This window comes from Ranitomeya imitator, chromosome 4 (assembly GCF_032444005.1).
Source record: "Ranitomeya imitator isolate aRanImi1 chromosome 4, aRanImi1.pri, whole genome shotgun sequence".
NCBI lineage: Eukaryota > Metazoa > Chordata > Amphibia > Anura > Dendrobatidae > Ranitomeya > Ranitomeya imitator.
In genome coordinates, this window is record NC_091285.1 from 699,304,963 (window position 1) to 699,332,789 (window position 27,827).

At 44.1% G+C, this 27,827-nt stretch overlaps 1 protein-coding gene across 1 annotated transcript in view; it reads right to left on the bottom strand.

Moving 5' to 3' along the window:
• Positions 1 to 14,206: 14,206 nt before the first annotated feature.
• The window catches only part of LOC138674773 (olfactory receptor 2D2-like), a 31,038-nt gene continuing 17,417 nt past the window's right edge, over positions 14,207 to 27,827 (bottom strand). The window contains exons 2-3 of the mRNA XM_069762591.1: positions 15,490 to 15,584; positions 14,207 to 15,157 (exon numbers count right to left, since the gene is read on the bottom strand). Coding sequence (XP_069618692.1) covers positions 14,207 to 15,157; positions 15,490 to 15,584 — 1,046 coding nt within the window. The remainder of the gene's footprint in view (positions 15,158 to 15,489; positions 15,585 to 27,827) is intronic.

Consider the following 27,827-nt stretch of genomic DNA (forward strand, 5'->3'; position numbering starts at 1 on the left):
GAACCCAGGACTCCAGTGCTGCAAGGCTGCATTGCTAACCACTAGGGTTGAGCGAAACGGGTCGAACATTTTCAAAAGTCGCCGACTTTTGGCTAAGTCGGGGTTTCATGAAACCCGATCCGACCCCTGTGCGGGGTCGGCCATGCGGTACGCGACTTTCGCGCCAAAGTCGCGTTTCAATGACGCGAAAAGCGCCATTTCTCAGCCAATGAAGGTAAACGCAGAGTGTGGGCAGCGTGATGACATAGGTCCTGGTCCCCACCATCTTTGAGAAGGGCATTGCAGTGATTGGCTTGCTGTCTGCGACGTCACAGGGGCTATAAAGAGGCGTTCCCGCCGACCGCCATCTTACTGCTGCTGATCTGAGCTTAGGGAGAGGTTGCTGCCGCTTTGTCAGAAGCAGGGATAGCGTTAGGCAGGGTCCATTAACCACAAAACCGCTTGTGCTGCAGCGATTTGCACTGTCCAACACCACCCTCGGTGTGCAGGGACAGTGGAAGTTCTTTTTTTTTTTTTTCCCCCTCAGCGCTGTAGCTCATTGGGCTGCCCTAGAAGGCTCCCTGATAGCTGCATTGCTGTGTGTACGCCGCTGTGCAAACCAACTGCTTTTTTCAAAGCACAAATCCTCTTGTTCCTTCCTTTCTGCACAGCTATCTTGTTTGTTTGTCCACACTTTTTATTTCATTTGTGCATCAGTCCACTCCTTATTGCTGCCTGCCATACCTGGCTGAGATTACTGCAGGCAGGGAGATAGTAGCTGCCTGCCATACCTGGCTGAGATTACTGCAGGCAGGGAGATAGTAATTGTAGGACATTCCCTTTTTTTTTTTTTTTTTTTTGGGTGGGAGATTAAGATTGGCAATTTGGCATTTCTGCTAGAGTGCCATCCCTGTGTGTGCCATCTCTCTCACATAGTGGGCCATAGAAAGCCTTTTCATTTTTCTGTATTTTTTTTTGTGGGGTGTATAAATTCTCCCTGATAAAAATACAGTGGGAGATTAATATTAGCCTTTGGGCTTGTGTGCCAGTCCTGAGTGTGCCATCTCTCTCACAAATAGTGGGCCATAGAAAGCCTATTTAATTTTTTTTTGGGTTTTATAAATTTTCCCTGAAAAAAGGGAGATTAATATTGGCCTCTGGGCTTGTGTGCCAGTTGTGAGCGTGCCATCTGTGCCAGCCCTGAGCGTGCCATCTCTCTCACAAATAGTGGGCCATAGAAAGCCTATTTAATTTTTTTTTTGGTTTTATAAATTTTCCCTGAAAAAAGGGAGATTAATATTGGCCTCTGGGCTTGTGTGCCAGTTGTGAGCGTGCCATCTGTGCCAGTTGTGAGCGTGCCATCTCTCTCACAAATAGTGGGCCATAGAAAGCCTATTTAAATATTTTTTTGGTTTTATAAATTCTCCCAGAAAAAAAGGGAGATTAATATTGGCCTCTGGGCTTCTGTGCCAGTCCTGAGCGTGCCATCTGTGCCAGTCCTGAGCGTCCCATCTCTCTCACAAATAGTGGGCCATAGAAAGCCTATTTTTTTTTTTTGGGGGGTTTTAGAAATTCTCCCTGAAAAAAAAAGGGAGATTAATATTGCCCTTTGGGCTTGTGTGCCAGTACTAAGCGTTCCATCTCTCTCTCTCTCTCAGTCAGTGGGCCATAGAACGCCTATTTTTGGTTTTATTTGTTTTCTAAATTCTCCCTGAAAAAATCATTTTATTTTATTTGGTTTCTAAATTCTTCCTGATAAAATCATATTTTTTTTATTATTTTTTTTTCTAAAGTCTCCCTGAAAAAAAAAAAAAAAAACAACCAAAAAAAACAGTGGGAGATTAATATTGGCCTTTCTGCTTGTGTGCCAGTCTTGACTCCTGGGTGTGCCATCTCTCTCTCTCTCTCTCTCTCTCTCTCTCTCTCTCTCCAATTGTGGTCCATAGAAAGCCTATATTTTTTTTCCTTGATTTGGGTTCCAAAATCTACCAGAGAAAATAACTACATCAATCATTGGTAGAAAAATATTGGCCTCTGGGCTTGTGTGCCACTCCTGACTCCTGTGTGCGTCATCTCTCAGTCAGTGGGCCATAGAACGCCTATTTTTGTTTTTATTTGTTTTATAAATTCTCCCTGAAAAAATCATTTTATTTTATTTGGTTTCTAAATTCTTCCTGATAAAATCATATTTTTTTTATTATTTTTTTTTCTAAAGTCTCCCTGAAAAAAAAAAAAAAAAAAACAGTGGGAGATTAATATTGGCCTTTCTGCTTGTGTGCCAGTCTTGACTCCTGTGTGCGTCATCTCTCAGTCAGTGGGCCATAGAACGCCTATTTTTGGTTTTATTTGTTTTATAAATTCTTCCTGAAAAAATCATTTTATTTTATTTGGTTTCTAAATTCTTCCTGATAAAATCATATTTTTTTTATTATTTTTTTTTCTAAAGTCTCCCTGAAAAAAAAAAAAAAAAACAACCAAAAAAAACAGTGGGAGATTAATATTGGCCTTTCTGCTTGTGTGCCAGTCTTGACTCCTGGGTGTGCCATCTCTCTCTCTCTCTCTCTCTCTCTCTCTCTCTCTCCAATTGTGGTCCATAGAAAGCCTATATTTTTTTTCCTTGATTTGGGTTCCAAAATCTACCAGAGAAAATAACTACATCAATCATTGGTAGAAAAATATTGGCCTCTGGGCTTGTGTGCCATTCCTGACTCCTGTGTGCGTCATCTCTCAGTCAGTGGGCCATAGAACGCCTATTTTTGTTTTTATTTGTTTTATAAATTCTCCCTGAAAAAATCATTTTATTTTATTTGGTTTCTAAATTCTTCCTGATAAAATCATATTTTTTTTATTATTTTTTTTTCTAAAGTCTCCCTGAAAAAAAAAAAAAAAAAAACAGTGGGAGATTAATATTGGCCTTTCTGCTTGTGTGCCAGTCTTGACTCCTGTGTGCGTCATCTCTCAGTCAGTGGGCCATAGAACGCCTATTTTTGTTTTTATTTGTTTTATAAATTCTTCCTGAAAAAATCATTTTATTTTATTTGGTTTCTAAATTCTTCCTGATAAAATCATATTTTTTTTATTATTTTTTTTTCTAAAGTCTCCCTGAAAAAAAAAAAAAAAAAAACAGTGGGAGATTAATATTGGCCTTTCTGCTTGTGTGCCAGTCTTGACTCCTGTGTGCGTCATCTCTCAGTCAGTGGGCCATAGAACGCCTATTTTTGGTTTTATTTGTTTTATAAATTCTTCCTGAAAAAATCATTTTATTTTATTTCGTTTCTAAATTCTTCCTGATAAAATCATATTTTTTTTATTATTTTTTTTTCTAAAGTCTCCCTGAAAAAAAAAAAAAAAAACAACCAAAAAAAACAGTGGGAGATTAATATTGGCCTTTCTGCTTGTGTGCCAGTCTTGACTCCTGGGTGTGCCATCTCTCTCTCTCTCTCTCTCTCTCTCTCTCTCTCTCTCCAATTGTGGTCCATAGAAAGCCTATATTTTTTTTCCTTGATTTGGGTTCCAAAATCTACCAGAGAAAATAACTACATCAATCATTGGTAGAAAAATATTGGCCTCTGGGCTTGTGTGCCATTCCTGACTCCTGTGTGCGTCATCTCTCAGTCAGTGGGCCATAGAACGCCTATTTTTGTTTTTATTTGTTTTATAAATTCTCCCTGAAAAAATCATTTTATTTTATTTGGTTTCTAAATTCTTCCTGATAAAATCATATTTTTTTTATTATTTTTTTTTCTAAAGTCTCCCTGAAAAAAAAAAAAAAAAACAACCAAAAAAAACAGTGGGAGATTAATATTGGCCTTTCTGCTTGTGTGCCAGTCTTGACTCCTGGGTGTGCCATCTCTCTCTCTCTCTCTCTCTCTCTCTCTCTCTCTCCAATTGTGGTCCATAGAAAGCCTATATTTTTTTTCCTTGATTTGGGTTCCAAAATCTACCAGAGAAAATAACTCCATCAATCATTGGTAGAAAAATATTGGCCTCTGGGCTTGTGTGCCACTCCTGATTCCTGTGTGCGTCATCTCTCACTCAGTGGCCCATAGAAAGCATATAGTTTGTTACATTTGTTTTCTAAATTCTCCCTGCAAAAATCTATTTTTTTTTTTTTTTTTTGGTGTTTCTAAAGTGTTCCTGAAAAAAATAAAAATAAAAAAAAAATAATAGTGTGACATTAATATTAACATTTGTGCTTCAGTGACAGTCCTGCGTGTGGGGCATCTCTCTAATTTGCAGCCACCAAAAACAGAGTGTGTAACATTGGGCCTGATTTTCGCTGTGGTCTCACCAACCTGTAAAGGGGTAGCTAAATCATACTGAAGTTATAGCTCACCGTGTAAGTTGTGTGACTGCAACAAATAACGTTAGTTTGGTTACGTTTTTAAAACAATGAGGAAGTCTAGTGGAAGAGGTCGTGGCCGGGGGCGTTCATTGTCAGCTGGTAATGAGGGTAGTGGTAGTGGTGGAGCATCAGGTGGTCGTGGGGAAAAAAATATTGCACCTAAGTCTGGAGCTGTGGAGCCAGGTTCGTCGTCCGGCTACACAAGGCCTCGAACGCTCCCTTTTCTGGGATTAGGAAAACCGCTTTTAAAGCCGGAGCAGCAAGAGCAAGTTTTGGCTTATCTTGCTGACTCAGCCTCTAGCTCTTTTGCCTCCTCTCGTGAAACTGGTAAAAGTAAAAGCAGCGCGTCGTTAGTGGATGTTCACGGTCAGGGACAAGTCACTTCCTTGTCCTCTTCAGCAAAAACAACAACAGAGAAGAATGCAGCAGGCGACACAACGGGTTACTCCATGGAGCTCTTTACACATACCGTCCCTGGCTTAGAAAGTGAAGCAGTTAACAGTCCATGCCCATTACAAGTTGAATCTGACATGGAGTGCACTGACGCACAGCCACAGCCAGACTACTATGCTGGTCCTTTGACTCAGACCACAACATTGCCCTCGCAGGGTGCTGATCAAGAATCAGACCCTGATGAGACTATGTTGCCCCATCATGAACGCTATACCACCAAACGACACGGTGACACAGACGAAGTTGCGCAGGAGGTACAAGAAGAGTTATTAGATGACCCAGTTCTTGACCCCGATTGGCAGCCATTGGGGGAACAGGGTGCAGGCGGCAGCAGTTCTGAAGCAGAGGAGGAGGAGGGGCCGCAGCAGGCATCAACATCGCCACAGGTTCCATCTGCCGGGCCCGTATCTTGCCCAAAACGCGTGGCAAAGCCAAAACCTGGTGGAGGACAGCGTGGCCATCCGGTTAAAGCTCAGTCTGCAATGCCTGAAAAGGTATCCGATGCTAGAAAGAGTGCAGTCTGGCATTTTTTTAAACAACATCCAATTGATCAGCGCAAAGTCATCTGTCAAAAATGTTCTACTTCCTTAAGCAGAGGTCAGAATCTGAAAAGTCTCAATACTAGTTGCATGCATAGACATTTAACCACCATGCATTTGAAAGCTTGGACTAACTACCAAACGTCCCTTAAGGTTGTTGCACCCTCGGCCAATGAAGCTAGTCATCAACGCAACATCCCTTCCGGCAGTGTAGGACCACCATTTAGCGCACCACCTGCTGTATCTGTGCAGGTATCTTTGCCAGGCCAAAGCAGTCAGGGTCAGGGAATCACCAGTTTCGTAGTAGGAAACACTGCATCTAGGGCACCGGCGGCAACAATACCATCTCCCACCGTCTCTCAGTCTGCCATGTCCACCGGCACCCCCGCTAGTTCCACGATCTCCAGCTCTCCAGTCCAGCTCACCCTACATGAGACTATGGTTAGAAAAAGGAAATACTTAGCCTCGCATCCGCGTACACAGGGTTTGAACGCCCACATAGCTAGACTAATCTCGTTAGAGATGATGCCCTACCGGTTAATTGAAAGCGAAGCTTTCAAAGACCTGATGGACTACGCTGTACCACGCTACGAGCTACCCAGTCGACACTTTTTTTCCAGAAAAGCCATCCCAGCCCTCCACCAGCATGTTAAAGAGCGCATCGTCCATGCACTCAGGCAATCTGTGAGCACAAAGGTGCACCTGACAACAGATGCATGGACCAGTAGGCATGGCCAGGGACGTTACGTGTCCATCACGGCACACTGGGTAAATGTGGTGGATTCAGGGTCCACAGGGGACAGCAAGTTTGGGACAGTTCTGCCTAGCCCACGGTCTAGTAAACAGTTGTCTGTAGCCGTTCGCACCCCCTCCTCCTCCTCCTCCTCCTCGTCCTCCTGCAGAAGCAAGAGCTCGTCCACAGACCGCAGTCGCACAAACACTCCATCCGCACCTGCCACTGTTGCACACCAGGTCTCCCATTATGGGGCAGCTACTGGCAAACGTCAGCAGGCTGTATTGGCTATGAAGTGTTTGGGCGACAATAGACACACCGCGGAAGTTCTGTCCGAGTTCTTGCAGCAAGAAACGCAGTCGTGGCTGGGCACTGTAGATCTTGAGGCAGGCAAGGTAGTGAGTGATAACGGAAGGAATTTCATGGCTGCCATCTCCCTTTCCCAACTGAAACACATTCCTTGCCTGGCTCACACCTTAAACCTGGTGGTGCAGTGCTTCCTGAAAAGTTATCCGGGGTTATCCGACCTGCTCCTCAAAGTGCGTGGACTTTGCGCACATATCCGCCGTTCGCCTGTACACTCCAGCCGTATGCAGACCTATCAGCGTTCTTTGAACCTTCCCCAGCATCGCCTAATCATAGACGTTGCAACAAGGTGGAACTCAACACTGCACATGCTTCAGAGACTGTGCGAACAGAGGCGGGCTGTTATGTTTTTGTGGGAGGATACACATACACGGGCAGGCAGTAGGATGGCAGACATGGAGTTGTCAGGTGTGCAGTGGTCGAAGATTCAAGACATGTGTCAAGTCCTTCAGTGTTTTGAGGAATGCACACGGCTGGTTAGTGCAGACAACGCCATAATAAGCATGAGCATCCCCCTAATGCGTCTGCTGATGCAAAGTTTGACGCACATAAAGGATCAGACGTCTGCACCAGAGGAAGAGGAAAGCCTTGATGACAGTCAGCGATTGTCTGGTCAGGGCAGTGTACATGACGAGGTACCGGGCGAAGAGGAGGTGGAGGATGAGGAGGATGATGGGGATGAGTATATTTTTAATGAGGAAGCTTTCCCGGGGGCACGGGAAATTGGTGGCGTGGCAAGGCCGGGTTCTGGTTTTTTGAGGGACACAAGTGACGTAGATTTGCCTGCAACTGCCCCTCAACCAAGCACAACCGCAGATTTGACAACGGGAACTTTGGCCCACATGGCGGATTATGCCTTGCGTATCCTCAAAAGGGACACACGCATTACAAAAATGATGAACGATGACGATTACTGGTTGGCCTGCCTCCTTGATCCTCGCTATAAAGGCAAATTGCAAAATATTATGCCACATGAGAACTTGGAACTAATATTAGCAACAAAACAATCAACTCTTGTTGACCGTTTGCTTCTGGCATTCCCTGCACACAGCGCCCGTGATCGTTCTCACACGAGCTCCAGGGGCCAGCAGACCAGAGGTGTTAGAGGGGCAGAAATCAGAAGTGGCGTTGGCCAGAGGGGTTTTCTGACCAGGTTGTGGAGTGATTTTTCTATGACCGCAGACAGGACAGGTACTGCAGCATCAATTCAAAGTGACAGGAGACAACATTTGTCCAGTATGGTTACAAACTATTTTTCATCCCTTATCGACGTTCTCCCTCAACCGTCATTCCCATTTGATTACTGGGCATCCAAATTAGACACCTGGCCAGAATTGGCAGAATATGCATTGCAGGAGCTTGCTTGCCCGGCAGCTAGTGTCCTATCAGAAAGAGTATTCAGTGCTGCAGGTTCAATACTAACAGAAAAAAGGACTCGTCTGGCTACCCAAAATGTAGATGATCTAACCTTCATTAAAATGAACCACAACTGGATTTCAAAATCTTTTGCCCCACCCTGCCCGGCTGACACCTAGCTTTCCTATGAAAAGGTCTTGCCTGTGGACTATTCTGAATGACTTTTCCAATCTCGTAATTTTCTTCACCTGATTGTCCAGCATACGACATGTTTCCACCTCACGAAATGGCCAAACTCCCCACACGGGGCCGTGCTATCGCCACTTTGCGCTTGGACCCTTGAGAGTGCTGTTTGTCTGAAGAGGTGGGTGTGGCCGCTTTTGGTCGACGGCACTGCCACTGGGTCCCTCATAGTACAATAAAGTGTCTCTGGCGGTGGTGGTGCGCACCCAACGTCAGACACACCGTTGTAATATGAGGGGCCCTGTGCCTGTACCGCCGGCCACAAGACAGTTCCCCCCCCAGCTCAAACAGTGCTCTAACACTAGCAAAATTATCTCTCACAGCTTCACCAATGTGTAGTCTAGGCGCTGACATCCTTCAATGCCTGGCACTGACAATACCATTGTTTTGACATTTTTGTTATGTTAGGCCTTCGAAGCCTGTCTGCGGTCCCTTCTTTCTACAACTACTACACTGACCAGGCCACTGCTGGCCGTGTTACCCTGGAACCAATTTAAAAGTGCCTACAGTCAGCCCAATTTTGTTATGTTAGGCCTTCGAAGACTGTCTGCCGTCACTCCTTCCACTAGACTTCCACTGACCATACACTGCTGCCCATGTACCCCTGGAACCAATTTAAAGTGCCTACAGCCAGCCCAATTTTGTTATGTTAGGCCTTCGAAGCCTGTCTGCGGTCACTCCTTCCACTAGACTTCCACTGACCAGACCACTGCTGCCCGTGTACCCCTGCAACCAATTTAAAAGTGCCTACAGCCAGCCCAAGTTTGTTATGTTAGGCCTTGGAAGCCTGTCTGCGGTCACTCCTTCCACTAGACTTCCACTGACCAGACCACTGCTGCCCGTGTACCCCTGGAACCAATTTAAAAGTGCCTACAGCCAGCCCAAGTTTGTTATGTTAGGCCTTCGAAGCCTGTCTGCGGTCACTCCTTCCACTAGACTTCCACAGACCAGACCACTGCTGCCCGTGCACCCCTGGAACTAATTTAAAAGTGCCTACAGCCAGCCCAAGTTTGTTATGTTAGGCCTTGGAAGCCTGTCTGCGGTCACTCCTTCCACTAGACTTCCACTGACCAGACCACTGCTGCCCGTGTACCCCTGGAACCAATTTAAAAGTGCCTACAGCCAGCCCAAGTTTGTTATGTTAGGCCTTGGAAGCCTGTCTGCGGTCACTCCTTCCACTAGACTTCCACTGACCAGACCACTGCTGCCCGTGTACCCCTGGAACCAATTTAAAAGTGCCTACAGCCAGCCCAAGTTTGTTATGTTAGGCCTTCGAAGCCTGTCTGCGGTCACTCCTTCCACTAGACTTCCACAGACCAGACCACTGCTGCCCGTGTACCCCTGGAACCAATTTAAAAGTGCCTACAGCCAGCCCAAGTTTGTTATGTTAGGCCTTGGAAGCCTGTCTGCGGTCACTCCTTCCACTAGACTTCCACTGACCAGACCACTGCTGCCCGTGTACCCCTGGAACCAATTTAAAAGTGCCTACAGCCAGCCCAAGTTTGTTATGTTAGGCCTTCGAAGCCTGTCTGCGGTCACTCCTTCCACTAGACTTCCACAGACCAGACCACTGCTGCCCGTGTACCCCTGGAACCAATTTAAAAGTGCCTACAGCCAGCCCAAGTGTGTTATGTTAGGCCTTGGAAGCCTGTCTGCGGTCACTCCTTCCACTAGACTTCCACTGACCAGACCACTGCTGCCCGTGTACCCCTGGAACCAATTTAAAAGTGCCTACAGCCAGCCCAAGTTTGTTATGTTAGGCCTTGGAAGCCTGTCTGCGGTCACTCCTTCCACTAGACTTCCACTGACCAGACCACTGCTGCCCGTGTACCCCTGGAACCAATTTAAAAGTGCCTACAGCCAGCCCAAGTTTGTTATGTTAGGCCTTCGAAGCCTGTCTGCGGTCACTCCTTCCACTAGACTTCCACAGACCAGACCACTGCTGCCCGTGTACCCCTGGAACCAATTTAAAAGTGCCTACAGCCAGCCCAAGTTTGTTATGTTAGGCCTTGGAAGCCTGTCTGCGGTCACTCCTTCCACTAGACTTCCACTGACCAGACCACTGCTGCCCGTGTACCCCTGGAACCAATTTAAAAGTGCCTACAGCCAGCCCAAGTTTGTTATGTTAGGCCTTGGAAGCCTGTCTGCGGTCACTCCTTCCACTAGACTTCCACTGACCATACACTGCTGCCCATGTACCCCTGGAACAAATTTAAAAGTGCCTACAGCCAGCCCAAGTTTGTTATGTTAGGCCTTCGAAGCCTGTCTGCGTCCCGTTCTTTCAACTACAACTACACTGACCAGGCCACTGATGGCCGTGTTCCCTTGGAACCAATTTTAACTTGCCTACAGCCAGCCCTATGTTATTATGTTAGGCCTTCGAAGCCTGTCTGCGTCCCGTTCTTTCAACTACAACTACACTGACCAGGCCACTGATGGCCGTGTTCCCCTGGAACCAATTTTAACTTGCCTACAGCCAGCCCAATGTTAGGCCTTTGATGCCTGTCTGCCGTCACTCCTTCCACTAGGCCTCCACTGACCTGTCTATTGCTGCCCGTGTACCCCTTGAACCAACATCATTAAATATAAAAAAAATTAATTTGATTATAAAAAATAAGATCGTGTTGAGATCTCAAATGCAGACATTTTAACAATCAAAACAAACACACAACAAATATCTGGAACTGTACTACAAAGGTCCAACAGCTACAATTTCTTTCTCCTGCAAGAAGTTAACTGAAAGTTTTTTGGAGTTGTTAACACAGATATGGCATCCACCGAGTGTTGTCCTGTCGCGTCTCCTTTAAATTATTTCCAATAAGATGTTAAACTATTAATTTAATAAAATCAATAATTAAAAAAAAATTGAGTAAGTCAAAAGCACATTGCAAATAAACATTAATTACAAATCAAGAAGCATGGCGCGTCAGAGGGTGAGTAGATACCGAATAAGAATATAATCACCCTCGGACGCGCAATGCTTATTTACAACAGCCTTCCTTCCTAAGAATCAGCCCTTCCGTGGTGTAGAGAGAGGTTGTGTTACACTCCAAGGTGTTCCCCAGGTTGCCTTTCCTGAGCTTCGATCTTCCGGCTCTCGTTTAGTAGCTGTTGGAAACTACGCTGCATTAGGCCTACTAATTGTGTATGGGTGAAACAGTGGCGCATCTGCGGTCCCTCCTTCCACTAGGCCTCCACTGACCTGTCTACTGCGGCCCGTGTACCCCTTGAACCAACCTAATAAAATATTTAAAAAATTAATTTGATTATAAAAAATAAGATCGTGTTGAGATCTCAAATGCAGACATTTTAACAATCAAAACAAACACACAACAAATATCTGGAACTGTACTACAAAGGTCCAACAGCTACAATTTCTTTCTCCTGCAAGAAGTTAACTGAAAGTTTTTTGGAGTTGTTAACACAGATATGGCATCCACCGAGTGTTGTCCTGTCGCGTCTCCTTTAAATTATTTCCAATAAGATGTTAAACTATTAATTTAATAAAATCAATAATTAAAAAAATAATTGAGTAAGTCAAAAGCACATTGCAAATAAACATTAATTACAAATCAAGAAGCATGGCGCGTCCGAGGGTGAGTAGATACCGAATAAGAATATAATCACCCTCGGACGCGCAATGCTTATTTACAACAGCCTTCCTTCCTAAGAATCAGCCCTTTCGTGGTGTAGAGAGAGGTTGTGTTACACTCCAAGGTGTTCCCCGGGTTGCCTTTCATGAGCTTCGATTTTCCGGCTCTCGTTTAGTAGTTGGTGGAAACTACGCTGCATTAGGCCTACAAATTTGGTATGGGGTGTAGAGACAGGTTGTGTTACACTCCAAGGTTTTCACCAGGTTGCCTTTCCTGAGCTTCGATCTTCATGCTCTCGTTTAGTAGGTGTCGGAAAGTAGGCTGCATTAGGCCTAAAAAATGGGGAATGGGGTGGAGAGAGATGGTGTGTTACACTCCAAGGTGTTCCCCAGGTTTCCTTGCCATTGCTTCGGTCTTCCGACTCTCGTTTAGTAGTTGTAGAAAAGTACACAGCATTAGGCCTACAAAATGGGTATGGGGTGGAGAGAGATGGTGTGTTACACTCCAAGGTGTTCCCCAGGTTGCCTTTCCTGAGCTTCGATCTTCATGCTCTCGTTTAGTAGGTGTCGGAAAGTAGGCTGCATTAGGCCTAAAAAATGGGGAATGGGGTGGAGAGAGATGGTGTGTTACACTCCAAGGTGTTCCCCAGGTTTCCTTGCCATTGCTTCGGTCTTCCGACTCTCGTTTAGTAGTTGTAGAAAAGTACACTGCATTAGGCCTAAAAAATGGGTATGGGGTGGAGAGAGATGGTGTGTTACACTCCAAGGTGTTCCCCAGGTTGCCTTTCCTGAGCTTCGATCTTCATGCTCTCGTTTAGTAGGTGTCGGAAAGTAGGCTGCATTAGGCCTACAAATTGGGTATGGGGTGGAGAGAGATGGTGTGTTACACTCCAAGGTGTTCCCCAGGTTTCCTTGCCATTGCTTCGGTCTTCCGACTCTCGTTTAGTAGTTGTAGAAAAGTACACAGCATTAGGCCTACAAAATGGGTATGGGGTGGAGAGAGATGGTGTGTTACACTCCAAGGTGTTCCCCAGGTTGCCTTTCCTGAGCTTCTATCTTCAGGCTCTCATTAAATTGTGGTTAAATGGAACAACTGCATTTGGCGTACTAGTTGGTTTGGGGCCTACTATCGGTGTCTGCCACTCCTTGCTGTTCTCCTGGTTTCCTGTCCTGAAATACCATTTTCAGCCTCTCGTTAAGTAGTTGTTAATGTTAGACTGCATTTGGCCTACTAGTTGGGTTGGGGCCTACTATCGGTGTCTGCCACTCCTTGCTGTTCTCCTCCACTGAACAAAGCTGTGCCGCCTGTTTACTACGGTTGCCAATTTTGAACTGCATTTCGACTACTTACTGATTTGGCCCTACTCTCTGTGTCAGCCTCTCATTCCAGTTGTCCTCCACTGCAATGCCCCCTGGTTATTCCTGTGTTACCAATTTTGAACTGCATTTAGCCCACTTTCTTCTTTGGGCCTATATCTGTGTTTCCACTTCATCGTGCCCATTGCCCAGCCAGTGATAGATGAGTCTGCTGGTACATTGACCCATAACGCAACATTCCCCGTGCACGCTACACAACAACATTGTGACCCTGCTGAAAGTCAGGTTGCTCTTCCCGCATACCATACCACCTTACACGGGGACAAAGAGGAAGGTGCAGTTGAAAGTGCAGGTTCCTTCATCAGGTGGGGGGAGGAATACTAGTTGGCGACGTCACTGGCACAGGGCCTCTCATAGTACGCAAAAGTGTTGCTGCCGGTGGGAGGCGCCCCCGCCGTGCAAACACACCGCTGTACTTTGAGGGGCCCTGTGCCAGTGCCAATGCCAACGAGTGGGCCCCCCCTGCTTGCTCAGGTTCACAGCACTTGCAAAGTTGAAATACTTACCTCTCCCTCCTCCACTGCCGTGACGTGGTCCAGATTTCCTGGGCCCACTAATTACTTGAACCAGCCCTACCCCCCACAACTTTAGCCAAATGACCCCCAATTTCAAATGCCTTCCAATTATTATAAGGTAAATTACGCTTGACAAGCTTCATTAAGAAGAATGGATGGTTTTGACATTAAAATGGGCACTCTAGGTGTTTTCCTGGCCCCCACTCACTGCCGACTATGCTGCCCCATTGACTTGCATTGGGTTTCGTGTTTCGGTCGATCCCGACTTTACGTCATAATCGGCCGATTTCACTCGACCCGACTTTGGACATAGTCGGGTTTCGCAAAACCCGGCTCGACTCTAAAAAGGTCAAGGTCGCTCAACTCTACTAACCACTGATCCACCGGCATGACCAAGGGTCTTCTTGGTTCTCTTCCCCACCTTCTCTCTTGATGGTCAGTGTCATCATCTTTGTCAGATATTTCACACTGATGGGTAGTCTAATACCCCGTCTTTGACTGGAATAGCTCAGTGTCCTTCTTCACATGCAATTCCTGCTGCTCATCCTGCTCTTTCACTTCTACGGCTGATTCTTGCTTTATATTGCTATATTACAAAGAAATAGATATATAAAAAAACTTTGCATAAGCACACAGTGTAATCACGGAGTTGAAAAAATATCCATCTGCTTCCAAAATCCAGAAAAATTCTTTCAACCACATATTTCATCAACAGAATATTATATCGTTGCTAAACATTCTACTTTTATTGATCATTTCCCGTAGAGATTTTTTGATGTCCTTATTTCTCAGACTGTAGATAATGGGGTTGATCAATGGGGTGAATACAGTATATAGAAGTGATAGGAGTTTACTAAAGTTTAAGGTCTCCTCTCCTTTAGGAAACAGATAAACACTTAATAGAGTAAAGTAGAAGATGGAGACTACAATGAGGTGGGAGCTACAGGTGGAGAAGGCTTTCTGTCTACTGATATTAGACTGGAACCGTACGATGGTGACAACTATATTAATATAAGATATTATAATCACTGTGAGAGGGATGAAGAGGATTGGGAAACACATTATGAAGACCTCCAACTCAATAGCGTAAGTGCTAGAGCAGGCTCTTTCTAGTAAAGGAGCAAGATCACAGAAAAAGTGGTCAATAATATTCGGTCCACAAAACGTCAGCATCGATATTGTTATACAGTCCATCAGTGTAATAGAAAAACCCAGCACCCAACAGATGGCAGCCAACATCACACAGCGGTCACTTGTCATGGTAGAGGTATAATGGAGGGGATTACAGATGGCCACATATCTGTCGTAGGACATCACCGTGAGGAGGAAACATTCAAAAGCTTCTGCTGCACAGAAAAAATAAAACTGAGTGATACAACCAATAACAGTAATGGACGCCCCATTATTCAGTAGGATGTGAAACATGTTGGGGACAATATCTGTGGTCAATAAGATGTCACTGATGGACAGTTGTGAGATGAAGAAGTACATTGGAGTGTGGAGGTTCTTGCTGGTGGACACCAGGGTGATGATCAGGAGATTCCCACACATTGTTCCACAGTAAACCACCAGGAGAATACACAACAAGAAAATAGTTGAGCGTTGGCCATTTTGAAATCCTAATAGGAAAAATTCTGAATTCACAGTCAGATTAATCTCCTGAATAAATAGCAAAATAAAATGTCATTAGCTATAATATCATACAGTGCAAAGCCAGGAATACCGTAACGGTGACATCATGGAGCTATTGGTGGGCACAGTACTGGTGGTATTAGGATAGTTCTAGTAAGTCATAGTCATTATTGCATCTGGGTGTTTAGACAGGATAACGTGGAAGATTAGGGATTCAGACTCCTGTACCTACATCATATCCTGGATATAGATTAACCATAACAAGCATTAGTTATTATACCTTAAGTTATATATAAATAGACACTAATCATTATTAATATTGCTGCTCCCCCAATCTCTCATTGTTTTTCATTTTTTACTGTGATTCTCTGTTCCTGATATTTGGTTTTCTCTTCCTTGTGTATAAATCTGGTCTGTTTAGAGCTGACCTTAACTCTTTTCTCTGAGAGTCTTCCTACAGACCAATTGGATAAAGAGACTAGATTTACAGTGTCTATCGGAAATTTGGTCACCACTGATTCTACTATGGCTTTACGTGTTCTTATCAGAATGGGTACATTGAAGGCAGTGTTGAGCCCTAGGGTTGAGCGAAACGGGTCGAAAATTTTCAAAAGTCGCCGACTTTTGGCAAGGTCGGGTTTCATGAAACCCGACCCGACCCCAGTGTGGGATCGGCCATGAAGTCGGCGATCTTTTGAATCTGGAATCGGAATTCCGAGACCGATTCCCGATATGTTTAAGATATCAGGAATTGTATCGGAATTCAGATTTAAGTGTAAAATAAAGAATTAAATAAAAAATATCACTATACTTACCCTCTGACGCGCCCTGGTAGTAACCGGGAACCTTCCTCCTTTGAATCAGCGCTTCCAGGACCTTGCGGTGACGTCGCGGCTTGTGATTGGTCGCGCGGCAGCCCATGTGACCGCTCGTGCGACCAATCAGAAGCCGTGACGTCACCGAAGGTCCTTCAAGCACTGATTCTTAGGAAGGAAGGCTGTCGGAAAGAAGCAGGGCGCGTCCGAGGGTGAGTATATACCTAATAGGAATATACTCACCCTCGGATGCACCCTGTTTCTTTCCGGCAGCCTTCCTTCCTAAGAATCAGTGCTTGAAGGACCTTCGGTGACGTCACGGCTTCTGATTGGTCGCGCGAGCGGTCACATGGGTCGTCGCGCGACCAATCACAGGCCGCGACGTCATCTAAGGCCCTTCATGCGCTGATTCGAAGGAAAGAAGACTGCCGGTTAGTACCAGGGCGCGTCAGAGGGTGAGTATAGCAATTTTTTTTATTTTAATTCTTTATTTACACTTAAATATGGATCCCAGGGCCTGAAGGAGAGTTTCCTCTCCTTCAGACCCTGGGAACCATGGAAACCCAATGCAACGCATTGGGTTTCGGGTTTCGGCCGACCCTGACCCCGACTTTTTTATAGGATCGGCCGATTTCACTCGACCCGACTTTTGAAAAAGTCGGGTTTCGTGAAATCCGACCCGATCCTATAAAGGTAAAGGTCGCTCAACCCTATTGAGCCCCATTCCGCCAGAATATGGCAAGAACTATTGACAAATTACAATATGTCCTTCATACCTTTAAAATATAGAGGTCAGTCAATTAGGAAAATTGATAGAGCCTTGAAGGTTTTCTCAAGTATAGTCATGAAAACCATCAATCACTATAGTAAAACCAGCTTTTATGACAACCACCCTAATAAAGTAATTCCAATATTAATCGATTTTGAAAAAGATAAGTGCATGGGATTTATCAGCCTCTGACAACACAAATTGATAGCACCTCAGATAACAGCCCTCAAGCATCAAGCAACTGGTATATGTCAATGTCAACTATTTAGAGGAGACTGCAATGAGCAGGAATTTATGATTAAAATGTTGCAAAGAAGCCACTGCTGAGGTTCACAACACAAGAACTGGACATTTGATCTGTTGAAATTGTTACTGTGGTCTGTTGGTTTATAGTAAGAGCTTTTTGGTGCCAACAGCCATGTCTTTGTAAGATGCAGAAAAGGTGTGTAGATGGTTTCTACACATGCCATGCCAATGGAGGGGAGTTGTAAATGGAACGCCGGCCTGGGCCGTGGGGTACTCGGTACTTAAAGGGATGTGTCACGGTGGCGGTGACCCGGTCCATGGCCGTGTGGCCCATGTTAAGGGAAAAGTCTTTAAAGGGGTGAGTGAAATAATAAAGTGACGTCACCTGTGGTGTTCGGTCAGGGATGACCAACGCTGCTTAAAGGGGTCCACTGGAGTGATGTTATGGCAGCTGGGATGGTATGGCTTCCCACAGGTGAAGCTGGGTCCCTAGGGCTCCCGACTTAGTAGGGACAGGTGGTAGGTAGTGTAGAAAGAAACGGAGGACATGGGGTTGCAGTCTCTTTACCTCTTTACTGTGTGATTCAGTCAGCCACTGTCCAGGGTACCAGATCACAGGTGCTGGTGGTGGTCTGGCCAGCTTGGAAGCATCTCAGGAATCCCCCTAACCAGGTGGAGTTGAAAGCCTTCCTTCTAGTGCTATGTTTTTGTAGTCCCTTGCTGCCTTGGGCCTCACACAAGGTCCTCACGTTCTCACTGCCCCCCAGGTTGGTAGTACACTAACCCGTACGACAGGTAACTTGAGCCTTTTTACAGGATCTCTATCACGACCTGGGCTCTATCTGCTACTGTGTCCTCAGGTGTTAATGGTGGACAGGTAACCTGAAATCTAGCTGTCTGCCTGACATTACCCCCACAACCTCAGTCTTCCTGCTACCGGTATCTGCGCACAGCGTGGAGAAAGCTCACTAGCAGCTTCTCTCTCCAGCTCTTCACTTCGCCTTTTGCTTTTTTCCCTCCTATCAGTCTATTTCAAGTTGCTCTGCTCTCTTTCTATCCTTTCCAAGAGCTGCAGAATAACTCGTCTGCATGGCCCCAGCTTTCCTTCCTTACTCCTCACTCTCCTCTCACCAACTGACTAATTCTCCCCAACTGCCTACCAACTGGTTAGCCACTGACTCCTCCTCCCGACCAGAGAGAGCAGCTCCACTGAAGTCAGGTGAAGAGCTCCCCCTTCTGGGCTGGAGTCAGAACGGTGTTGTGTGTGCTGAATACCTGTTAAAGTTAAAGGGATCCTTCCTCACTTCCAAGCATGACATCTCTCTCCCCATGAGGAAAGCAATGCAACTCTAGCAACCAGTTACCTGGGGTGTTACATAAAGGGATGATATAGTAGGGATAGGGTGCATAACTTTAGACATTATTGGTTGTTTATTACAAATTCAAGGCTCATTTTACTAGCACGGCTGCAACAATATGCCATGCCATTTGGTTTGCACTTAGTAGAACCATCATGTGTGTTGGAACAGGGCAATGACCCAGAGAACACTTCTAGGCTATGTAAGAGCTATGTGAACAAGAAGTAGAAGCATGGATTGATGCAACGGATGATGTGGCCTCCACAATACCTGACCTCAACCCAATTGAGATGGTTACAAGGAAAGAGGATAAGACGGTTGGGACTGAACAACGAAGGAAAATCAGCCAACATTGCTAAGAATCTTTGGGAACTCCTTCAAAAACCTGTTAAAAAGCCATCCTAGATATCAACATGATGAAACTGCTTGGGAGAATGCCAAGGTTCATAAAGATATCACAAGAGTAAAAGGGCCTGTTTTGAGGCATCTGAGGTTTACCATATATTCTAAATTGTTTTACTCATGTTTCTTTCCTCCATTCTTATTTACCTTTGTTGTGTCGCTGTCTTTAGCTTGAATTTACAATATGCTCATTCAAGGAAAATAGGGAAAACTATTACATGAACATTTGTGCTCCAACCTTTTACTAGTTTTGTACATAAAGTGAAAAAGGGGCATAACTCAGGAACAGAGAGGAGCAGGAACAAAAAAAGTAAGAAATAAATATGCAAATTTACATCAGGCAAAAAAATTACATGTATATGGCAAATGATAGGTCATCTCTAATGGATAATCGTCAGAGAATAATTTATCATTAGCTAAGCATACACTCTCTGTGGAAGTACAGGTTAACCAGGCAAGACTAATTTTACATAAGCAGATCATTTGAAGTTAGAAGGTACAAATTTGCAAAAATTATTCCCAAAATTTGATTTTCAGTGAATAAACTCATTGTGAATTTCAATACTGTTTCGTCACAGGGCCGCGATACCGCAGAGTGAACGCTAGTGTTTGGTCACAGGACCCTGCCCCAAGGACATGGAGTTAGAGACTCTCTAGACTCACCAGTGCTCGGCGCCGCAACAACGTTGCCTGGGAGAAACCTAACTAATAAAGATTTAGCGCACTGAGTGCACGCAGCGCCGCTCTGGCGGATGCCACTAACCACCCTAGCTAAAGATAGGAAAAGGGCACTAGCTGCGCACAGCACCGCACTGGCGGATGCTGCTTATTTGACACTGCATGCTCATGCCTTGTGCTGGATGACACAATCTGGTGCTAGTCAAACTCAACCACATGAAACAACACTAGGGAGTGGGTTGATTAGGAGCTTTCATCGGATATCTAACACACATACACAATTTTAGTTTTATACTAGCGCATGGCCGAGCTGCCATGCAAACCTTTTATAGCTGCGTTCTTACAGGACCTTCCCAGTGGTCTAATTAGGGCCGCTTCAGGAACTAAACATATGACCCTCCAATGACAGGTCATCCCACGGGCATGCTCAGTTGACCGAAAGCAGAACTTAGTCCCTGGAGCTTCTGTTCGCCGCTGATTACTGCTGGTTACAATAGCTGAACCTGGAAGGGCAGCAGACTACCTCAGACTACCATGATTATTGCCAGTGTAACTTTTTGTTTTAACCCCTTTCTGACATGTGACGTACTATCCCATCGAGGTGGGGTGGGCCCAGATGCCCACCGACGGGATAGTACGTCATAGCAATCGGCCGCGTTCATGGGGGGAGCGTTGCCGTTGCGGCCAGGTGTCAGCTGACTATCGCAGTCGATGTGCTGCCCTTAGTACTGTATGAAAGGTTTTCCAAATTCAGAAGTTCTTCCCTATCTTCTGGATACCGCAGGGTGTCAGCTGATTAGTACAGGTGACATCAGATACTATGTGCGGACACATGTCACAGACCACTTCTGGCACAATAACCCCCAAAACACTGCGATCAAACATGATCGCAGTGTTCCAGGGGCATAGGGAAGCATCGCGCAGGGAGGGGGCTCCCTGCTAGCTTCCCTGAGACTCTTGGTACAACACGATGTGCTCGCGTTGTACCGAGCGTCTCCTCCCTGCAGGCCCCGGATCCAAAACGGCCGTGGGGCTGCATCTGGGTCCTGCAGGGAGGTGGCTTACCAGCGCCTGCTCAGAGCAAGTGCTGTTAAGCCTGCAGCCCTGCTTGTCAGATTTCTGAACTGACACAGTGCTCTGCAAAGTGTCAGATCAGCGATCTGTCACTATAACATGATGTCTAAAAAAAAAAAAAAAAAAATTCAGATCTGTAAAAAAAGTTAAAAAAAAATTCCTAAATTAGAAAAAAAAAAATATATATATTGTTCCCATAAATACATTTATTTATCTAAATAAAAAAAAACAATAAAAGTACACACATTTAGTATCGCTGCGTCTGTAATGACCCGACCTATAGAACTGTCCCACTAGTTAACGCCTTCAGTCAACACCGTAAAAAATAATAAAAAAAGAGGCAAAAAACAACGCTTTATTACAGCCGAACAAAAAGTGGAATTACACGCAATCAAAAAGACTTATATAAATAACCATGGTACCGCTGAAAGCGTCATCTTGTCCCGCAAAAAATGAGCTGCGATACAGCATCATCAGCGAAAAAATAAAAAAGTTATAGTCCTCAGAGTAAAGCGATGCAAAAATAATTATTTTTTCTATAAAATAGTTTTTATCGTATAAAAGCGCCAAAGCATAAAAAAAGATATAAATGAGGTATCGCTGTAATCATACTGACCCGAAGAATAAAACTGCTTTATCCATTTTACCAAACGCGGAACAGTATAAACGCCCCCCAAAATAAATACATGAATAGCTGGTTTTTGGTCATTCTGCCTCACAAAAATCAGAATAAAAAGCGATCAAAAAATTTCACGTGCCGGAAAATGTTTCCAATAAAAACGTCAACTCGTCCCGCAAAAAACAAGACCTCACATGACTCTGTGGACCAAAATATGGAAAAATTATAGCTCTCAAAATGTGGTAATGCAAAAAATATTTTTTGCAATAAAAAGCGTCTTTCAGTGTGTGACGGCTGCCAATCATAAAAATCCGCTAATAAACCCACTATAAAAGTAAATCAAACCCCCCTTCATCACCCCCTTAGTTAGGGAAAAATTAAAAAAATTAAAAAATGTATTTATTTCCATTTTCCCATTAGGGTTAAGGCTAGGGTTAGGTTTAGGGTTAGGGCTAGGGTTAGGGTTGGGGCTAGGATTAGGGTTGGGGTTAAGGTTTGGGTTTGGATTACATTTACGGTTGGGATTAGGGTTAGGGGTGTGGTTAGGGTTGGGATTAGGGTTAAGGGTGTGTTTGGGTTGGGGTTTCAGTTAGAATTGGGGGTTTCCACTGTTTAGGCACATCAGGGGTTCTCCAAATGCAACATGGCGTCCCATCTCAATTCCAGTCAATTTTGCATTGAAAAGTCAAACTGCATTCCGTCCCTAGCGAGCTCTGCCATGCGCCTAAACAGTGGTTTACCCCCACATACGGGGTATCGCCGTACTCAGGACAAAATGCTCAACAACTTTTGAGGTCCAATGTCTTCTCTTACCCTTGGGAAAATAAAACAAATTGGAGCTGAAATAAATTATTTGTGAAAATAAATTAAACATTCCAAAAATTCCTGTGAAACACCTGAAGGGTTAATAAACTTCTTGAATGTGGTTTTGAGCACCTTGAGAGGTGCAATTTTTAGAATGGTGTCACACTTGGTTATTTTCTATCATAAAGACCCCTCAAAATGACTTCAAATGAGATGTGGTCCCTAAGAAAAAATGGTGTTGTAGAAATGAGAAATTGCTAGTCAAATTTTAACCCTTACAACTCCCTAACAAAAAAAAATTTTGTTTCCAAAATTGTGCTGATGTAAAGTAGACATGTGGGAAATGTTACCTATTAAGTTTTTTGTGTGACATATCTCTGTGATTTGAGGGCATAATAATTAAAATTGGGAAAATTGCAAAATTTTCAAAATTTTCGCCAAATTTCTGCTTTTTTTCACAAATAATCGCAGGTAATATCAAAGAAATTTTACCACTGTCATGAAGTACAATATGTAACATAGTAACATAGTAACATAGTTAGTAAGGCCGAAAAAAGACATTTGTCCATCCAGTTCAGCCTATATTCCATTATAATAAATACCCAGATCTACGTCCTTCTACAGAACCTAATTGTATGATACAATATTGTTCTGCTCCAGGAAGACATCCAGGCCTCTCTTGAACCCCCCGACTGAGTTCGCCATCACCACCTCCTCAGGCAAGCAATTCCAGATTCTCACTGCCCTAACAGTAAAGAATCCTCTTCTATGTTGGTGGAAAAACCTTCTCTCCTCCAGACGCAAAGAATGCCCCCTTGTGCCCGTCACCTTCCTTGGTATAAACAGATCCTCAGCGAGATATTTGTATTGTCCCCTTATATACTTATACATGGTTATTAGATCGCCCCTCAGTCGTCTTTTTTCTAGACTAAATAATCCTAATTTCGCTAATCTATCTGGGTATTGTAGTTCTCCCATCCCCTTTATTAATTTTGTTGCCCTCCTTTGTACTCTCTCTAGTTCCATTATATCCTTCCTGAGCACCGGTGCCCAAAACTGGACACAGTACTCCATGTGCGGTCTAACTAGGGATTTGTACAGAGGCAGTATAATGCTCTCATCATGTGTATCCAGACCTCTTTTAATGCACCCCATGATCCTGTTTGCCTTGGCAGCTGCTGCCTGGCACTGGCTGCTCCAGGTAAGTTTATCATTAACTAGGATCCCCAAGTCCTTCTCCCTGTCAGATTTACCCAGTGGTTTCCCATTCAGTGTGTAATGGTGACATTGATTCCTTCTTCCCATGTGTATAACCTTACATTTATCATTGTTAAACCTCATCTGCCACCTTTCAGCCCAAGTTTCCAACTTATCCAGATCCATCTGTAGCAGAATACTATCTTCTCTTGTATTAACTGCTTTACATAGTTTTGTATCATCTGCAAATATCGATATTTTACTGTGTAAACCTTCTACCAGATCATTAATGAATATGTTGAAGAGAACAGGTCCCAATACTGACCCCTGCGGTACCCCACTGGTCACAGCGACCCAGTTAGAGACTATACCATTTATAACCACCCTCTGCTTTCTATCACTAAGCCAGTTACTAACCCATTTACACACATTTTCCCCCAGACCGAGCATTCTCATTTTGTGTACCAACCTCTTGTGCGGCACGGTATCAAACGCTTTGGAAAAATCGAGATATACCACGTCCAATGACTCACCGTGGTCCAGCCTATAGCTTACCTCTTCATAAAAACTGATTAGATTGGTTTGACAGGAGCGATTTCTCATAAACCCATGCTGATATGGAGTTAAACAGTTATTCTCATTGAGATAATCCAGAATAACATCCCTCAGAAACCCTTCAAATATTTTACCAACAATAGAGGTTAGACTTACTGGCCTATAATTTCCAGGTTCACTTTTAGAGCCCTTTTTGAATATTGGCACCACATTTGCTATGCGCCATTCCTGCAGAACAGACCCTGTCGCTATAGAGTCCCTAAAAATAAGAAATAATGGTTTATCTATTACATTACTTAGTTCTCTTAGTACTCGTGGGTGTATGCCATCCGGACCCGGAGATTTATCTATTTTAATCTTATTTAGCCAGTTTCGCACCTCTTCTTGGGTTAGATTGGTGACCCTTAATATAGGGTTTTCATTGTTTCTTGGGATTTCACCTAGCATTTCATTTTCCACCGTGAATACCGTGGAGAAGAAGGTGTTTAATATGTTAGCTTTTTCCTCGTCATCTACAACCATTCTTTCCTCACTATTTTTTAAGGGGCCTACATTTTCAGTTTTTATTCTTTTACTATTGATATAGTTGAAGAACAGTTTGGGATTAGTTTTACTCTCCTTAGCAATGTGCTTCTCTGTTTCCTTTTTGGCAGCTTTAATTAGTTTTTTAGATAAAGTATTTTTCTCCCTATAGTTTTTTAGAGCTTCAATGGTGCCATCCTGCTTTAGTAGTGCAAATGCTTTCTTTTTACTGTTAATTGCCTGTCTTACTTCTTTGTTTAGCCACATTGGGTTTTTCCTATTTCTAGTCCTTTTATTCCCACAAGGTATAAACCGCTTACACTGCCTATTTAGGATGTTCTTAAACATTTTCCATTTATTTTCTGTATTCTTATTTCTGAGGATATTGTCCCAGTCTACCAGATTAAGGGCATCTCTAAGCTGTTCAAACTTTGCCTTCCTAAAGTTCAATGTTTTTGTGACTCCCTGACAAGTCCCCCTAGTGAAAGACAGGTGAAACTGCACAATATTGTGGTCGCTATTTCCTAGATGCCCGACCACCTGCAGATTTGTTATTCTGTCAGGTCTATTAGATAGTATTAGGTCTAAAAGTGCTGCTCCTCTGGTTGGATTCTGCACCAATTGTGAAAGATAATTTTTCTTGGTTATTAGCAGAAACCTGTTGCCTTTATGGGTTTCACAGGTTTCTGTTTCCCAGTTAATATCCAGGTAGTTAAAGTCCCCCATAACCAGGACCTCATTATGGGTTGCAGCTTCATCTATCTGCTTTAGAAGTAGACTTTCCATGGTTTCTGTTATATTTGGCGGTTTGTAACAGACCCCAATGAGAATTTTGTTACCATTTTTCCCTCCATGAATTTCGACCCATATGGACTCGACATCCTCATTTCCTTCGCTAATATCCTCCCTTAAAGTGGACTTTAGACAAGACTTTACATAGAGACAAACCCCTCCTCCTCTCCGATTTTTACGATCCTTTCTAAACAGACTGTAACCCTGTAAGTTAACTGCCCAGTCATAGCTTTCATCTAACCATGTCTCGGTTATTCCCACTATGTCAAAGTTACCTGTAGATATTTCTGCTTCTAGTTCTTCCATCTTGTTTGTCAGGCTTCTGGCGTTTGCAAGCATGCAGTTTAGAGGATTTTGTTTTGTTCCAATCTCCTCGCTGTGGATTGTTTTAGAAATGTTCTTACCTCCCTTCTGAGTTTGTTTTCCTGGATCTTCTTTGTTCAAGAAAACAATGTCAGAATCACCAGGATCCGTTGAAGCGTTCCAGAATTATAACCTCATAAAGAGACAGTCGTCAGAAATGTAAAAATTGGCCCGGTCATTAACCTGCAAACCACCCTTGGGGGTAAAGGGGTTAACATACATTTTGGATACAAGTATATTGTTTTAGTCATTTTTAACACTTAGAAAATCTAGGAAAAATATGTAATCAACCATAAATACTTGCCAGGGTCGTTGTGACAGTCAAAATGAGCGTAATAATAGTGTGATGTGTATATGCCTCCTATGTGACAATCTAAACAGGTGTGACAAAACAAATCTGGGCACTTAAATGCTTTGCTTTACTATATTATTATTTTGGCAATTTTTGCTTAAAGCAGATTAATGCCCCTTGTCCAGCCATAGTGTAAGGATCGGGAGTTCATGTAAAGCTGCAGGAACCAGTTAACTGCCTAAGTATGTAGCAGTACAGACACAGAGGGCTATTAACTGCATAAAGCATATGAGAACATGATGCGAGGAACCTGATTATGGTTTAAGTTTTTTAAATAGGCCACACAGGGATATGTAGGTTAATGCGTTGACGCTGTAAGCCAGTCTGAGCAAATACGATTTTAGGGTACGCTTAAAACCGTGGAGAATGGGGATTAATCATATTAACCTAAGTAGTGCATTCCAAAGAATTGGCACAGCACGTGAAAAGTCTTGGAGACCGGAGTGGGAGGTTCTGATTATTGAGGATGCTAACCTGAGGTCATTATCGGAGCGGAGGGCACGGTTATGGTGGTAGACTGATACCAGGGAGGAGATGTAGGGTGGTGCTGAGCCATGGAGTGCTTTGTGGATGAGGGTAGTAGTTTTGTACTGGATTCTGGAGTGGATGGGTAGCCAGTGTAATGACTGGCACAGGGTAGAGGCATCGGTGTAACGGTTGGTGAGGAATATAATCCTGGCTGCAGCATTCAGGACAGATTGGAGCAGGGAGAGTTTGTTAAGAGGGAGGCCGATTAGTAGAGAGTTACAATAGTCCAGACGAGAATGAATAAGAGAAACAGTAAGAGTTTTTGCAGAGTCGAAAGTAAGAAAAGGGCGAATTCTAGAAATGTTTTTGATGTGCAGATAAGAGCGAGCCAGTGATTGGATGTGGGGGGTGAATGAAAGCTCAGAATCTAGTATCACCCCAAGGCAGCGGGCATGTTGCTTTGGAGTAATGGTGGAACCGCACACGGAGATGGCAATGTCAGGTAAAGGTAGGTTAGTAGAGGGAGAGAACACGAGGAGTTCAGTTTTTGACAGGTTCTGTTTCAGATAGAGGGAGGACATGATGTTAGAGACAGCGGTAAGACGATCACTGGTGTTTTCTATAAAGGCAGGCGAGATGTCAGGAGAAGAAGTGTATAATTGGGTGTCATCAGCATAGAGATGGTACTGGAAACCAAATCTACTGATTGTTTGTCCAACACGGGCAGTATACAAAGAGAAGAAGAGGGGGACTTGGACTGATCCTTGAGGAACCCCAACAGCAAGGGGAAGATGAGAGGAGGAGGAACCTGCAAAAGATGCAGTGAAAGAGCGGTCAGAGAGATAGGAGGAGGACCAGGAGAGAATGGTGTCCTTGAGGCCGATGGAGTGTAGCATACCGTGCCGCACAAGAGGTTGGTACACAAAATGAGAATGCTTGGTCTGGGGGAAAATGTGTGTAAATGGGTTAGTAACTGGCTTAGTGATAGAAAGCAGAGGGTGGTTATAAATGGTATAGTCTCTAACTGGGTCGCTGTGACCAGTGGGGTACCGCAGGGGTCGGTATTGGGACCTGTTATCTTCAACATATTCATTAATGATCTGGTAGAAGGTTTACACAGTAAAATATCGATATTTGCAGATGATACAAAACTATGTAAAGCAGTTAATACAAGAGAAGATAGTATTCTGCTACAGATGGATCTGGATAAGTTGGAAACTTGGGCTGAAAGGTGGCAGATGAGGTTTAACAATGATAAATGTAAGGTTATACACATGGGAAGAAGGAATCAATGTCACCATTACACACTAAATGGGAAACCACTGGTTAAATCTGACAGGGAGAAGGACTTGGGGATCCTAGTTAATGATAAACTTACCTGGAGCAGCCAGTGCCAGGCAGCAGCTGCCAAGGCAAACAGGATCATGGGGTGCATTAAAAGAGGTCTGGATACACATGATGAGAGCATTATACTGCCTCTGTACAAATCCCTAGTTAGACCGCACATGGAGTACTGTGTCCAGTTTTGGGCACCGGTGCTCAGGAAGGATATAATGGAACTAGAGAGAGTACAAAGGAGGGCAACAAAATTAATAAAGGGGATGGGAGAACTACAATACCCAGATAGATTAGCGAAATTAGGATTATTTAGTCTAGAAAAAAGACGACTGAGGGGCGATCTAA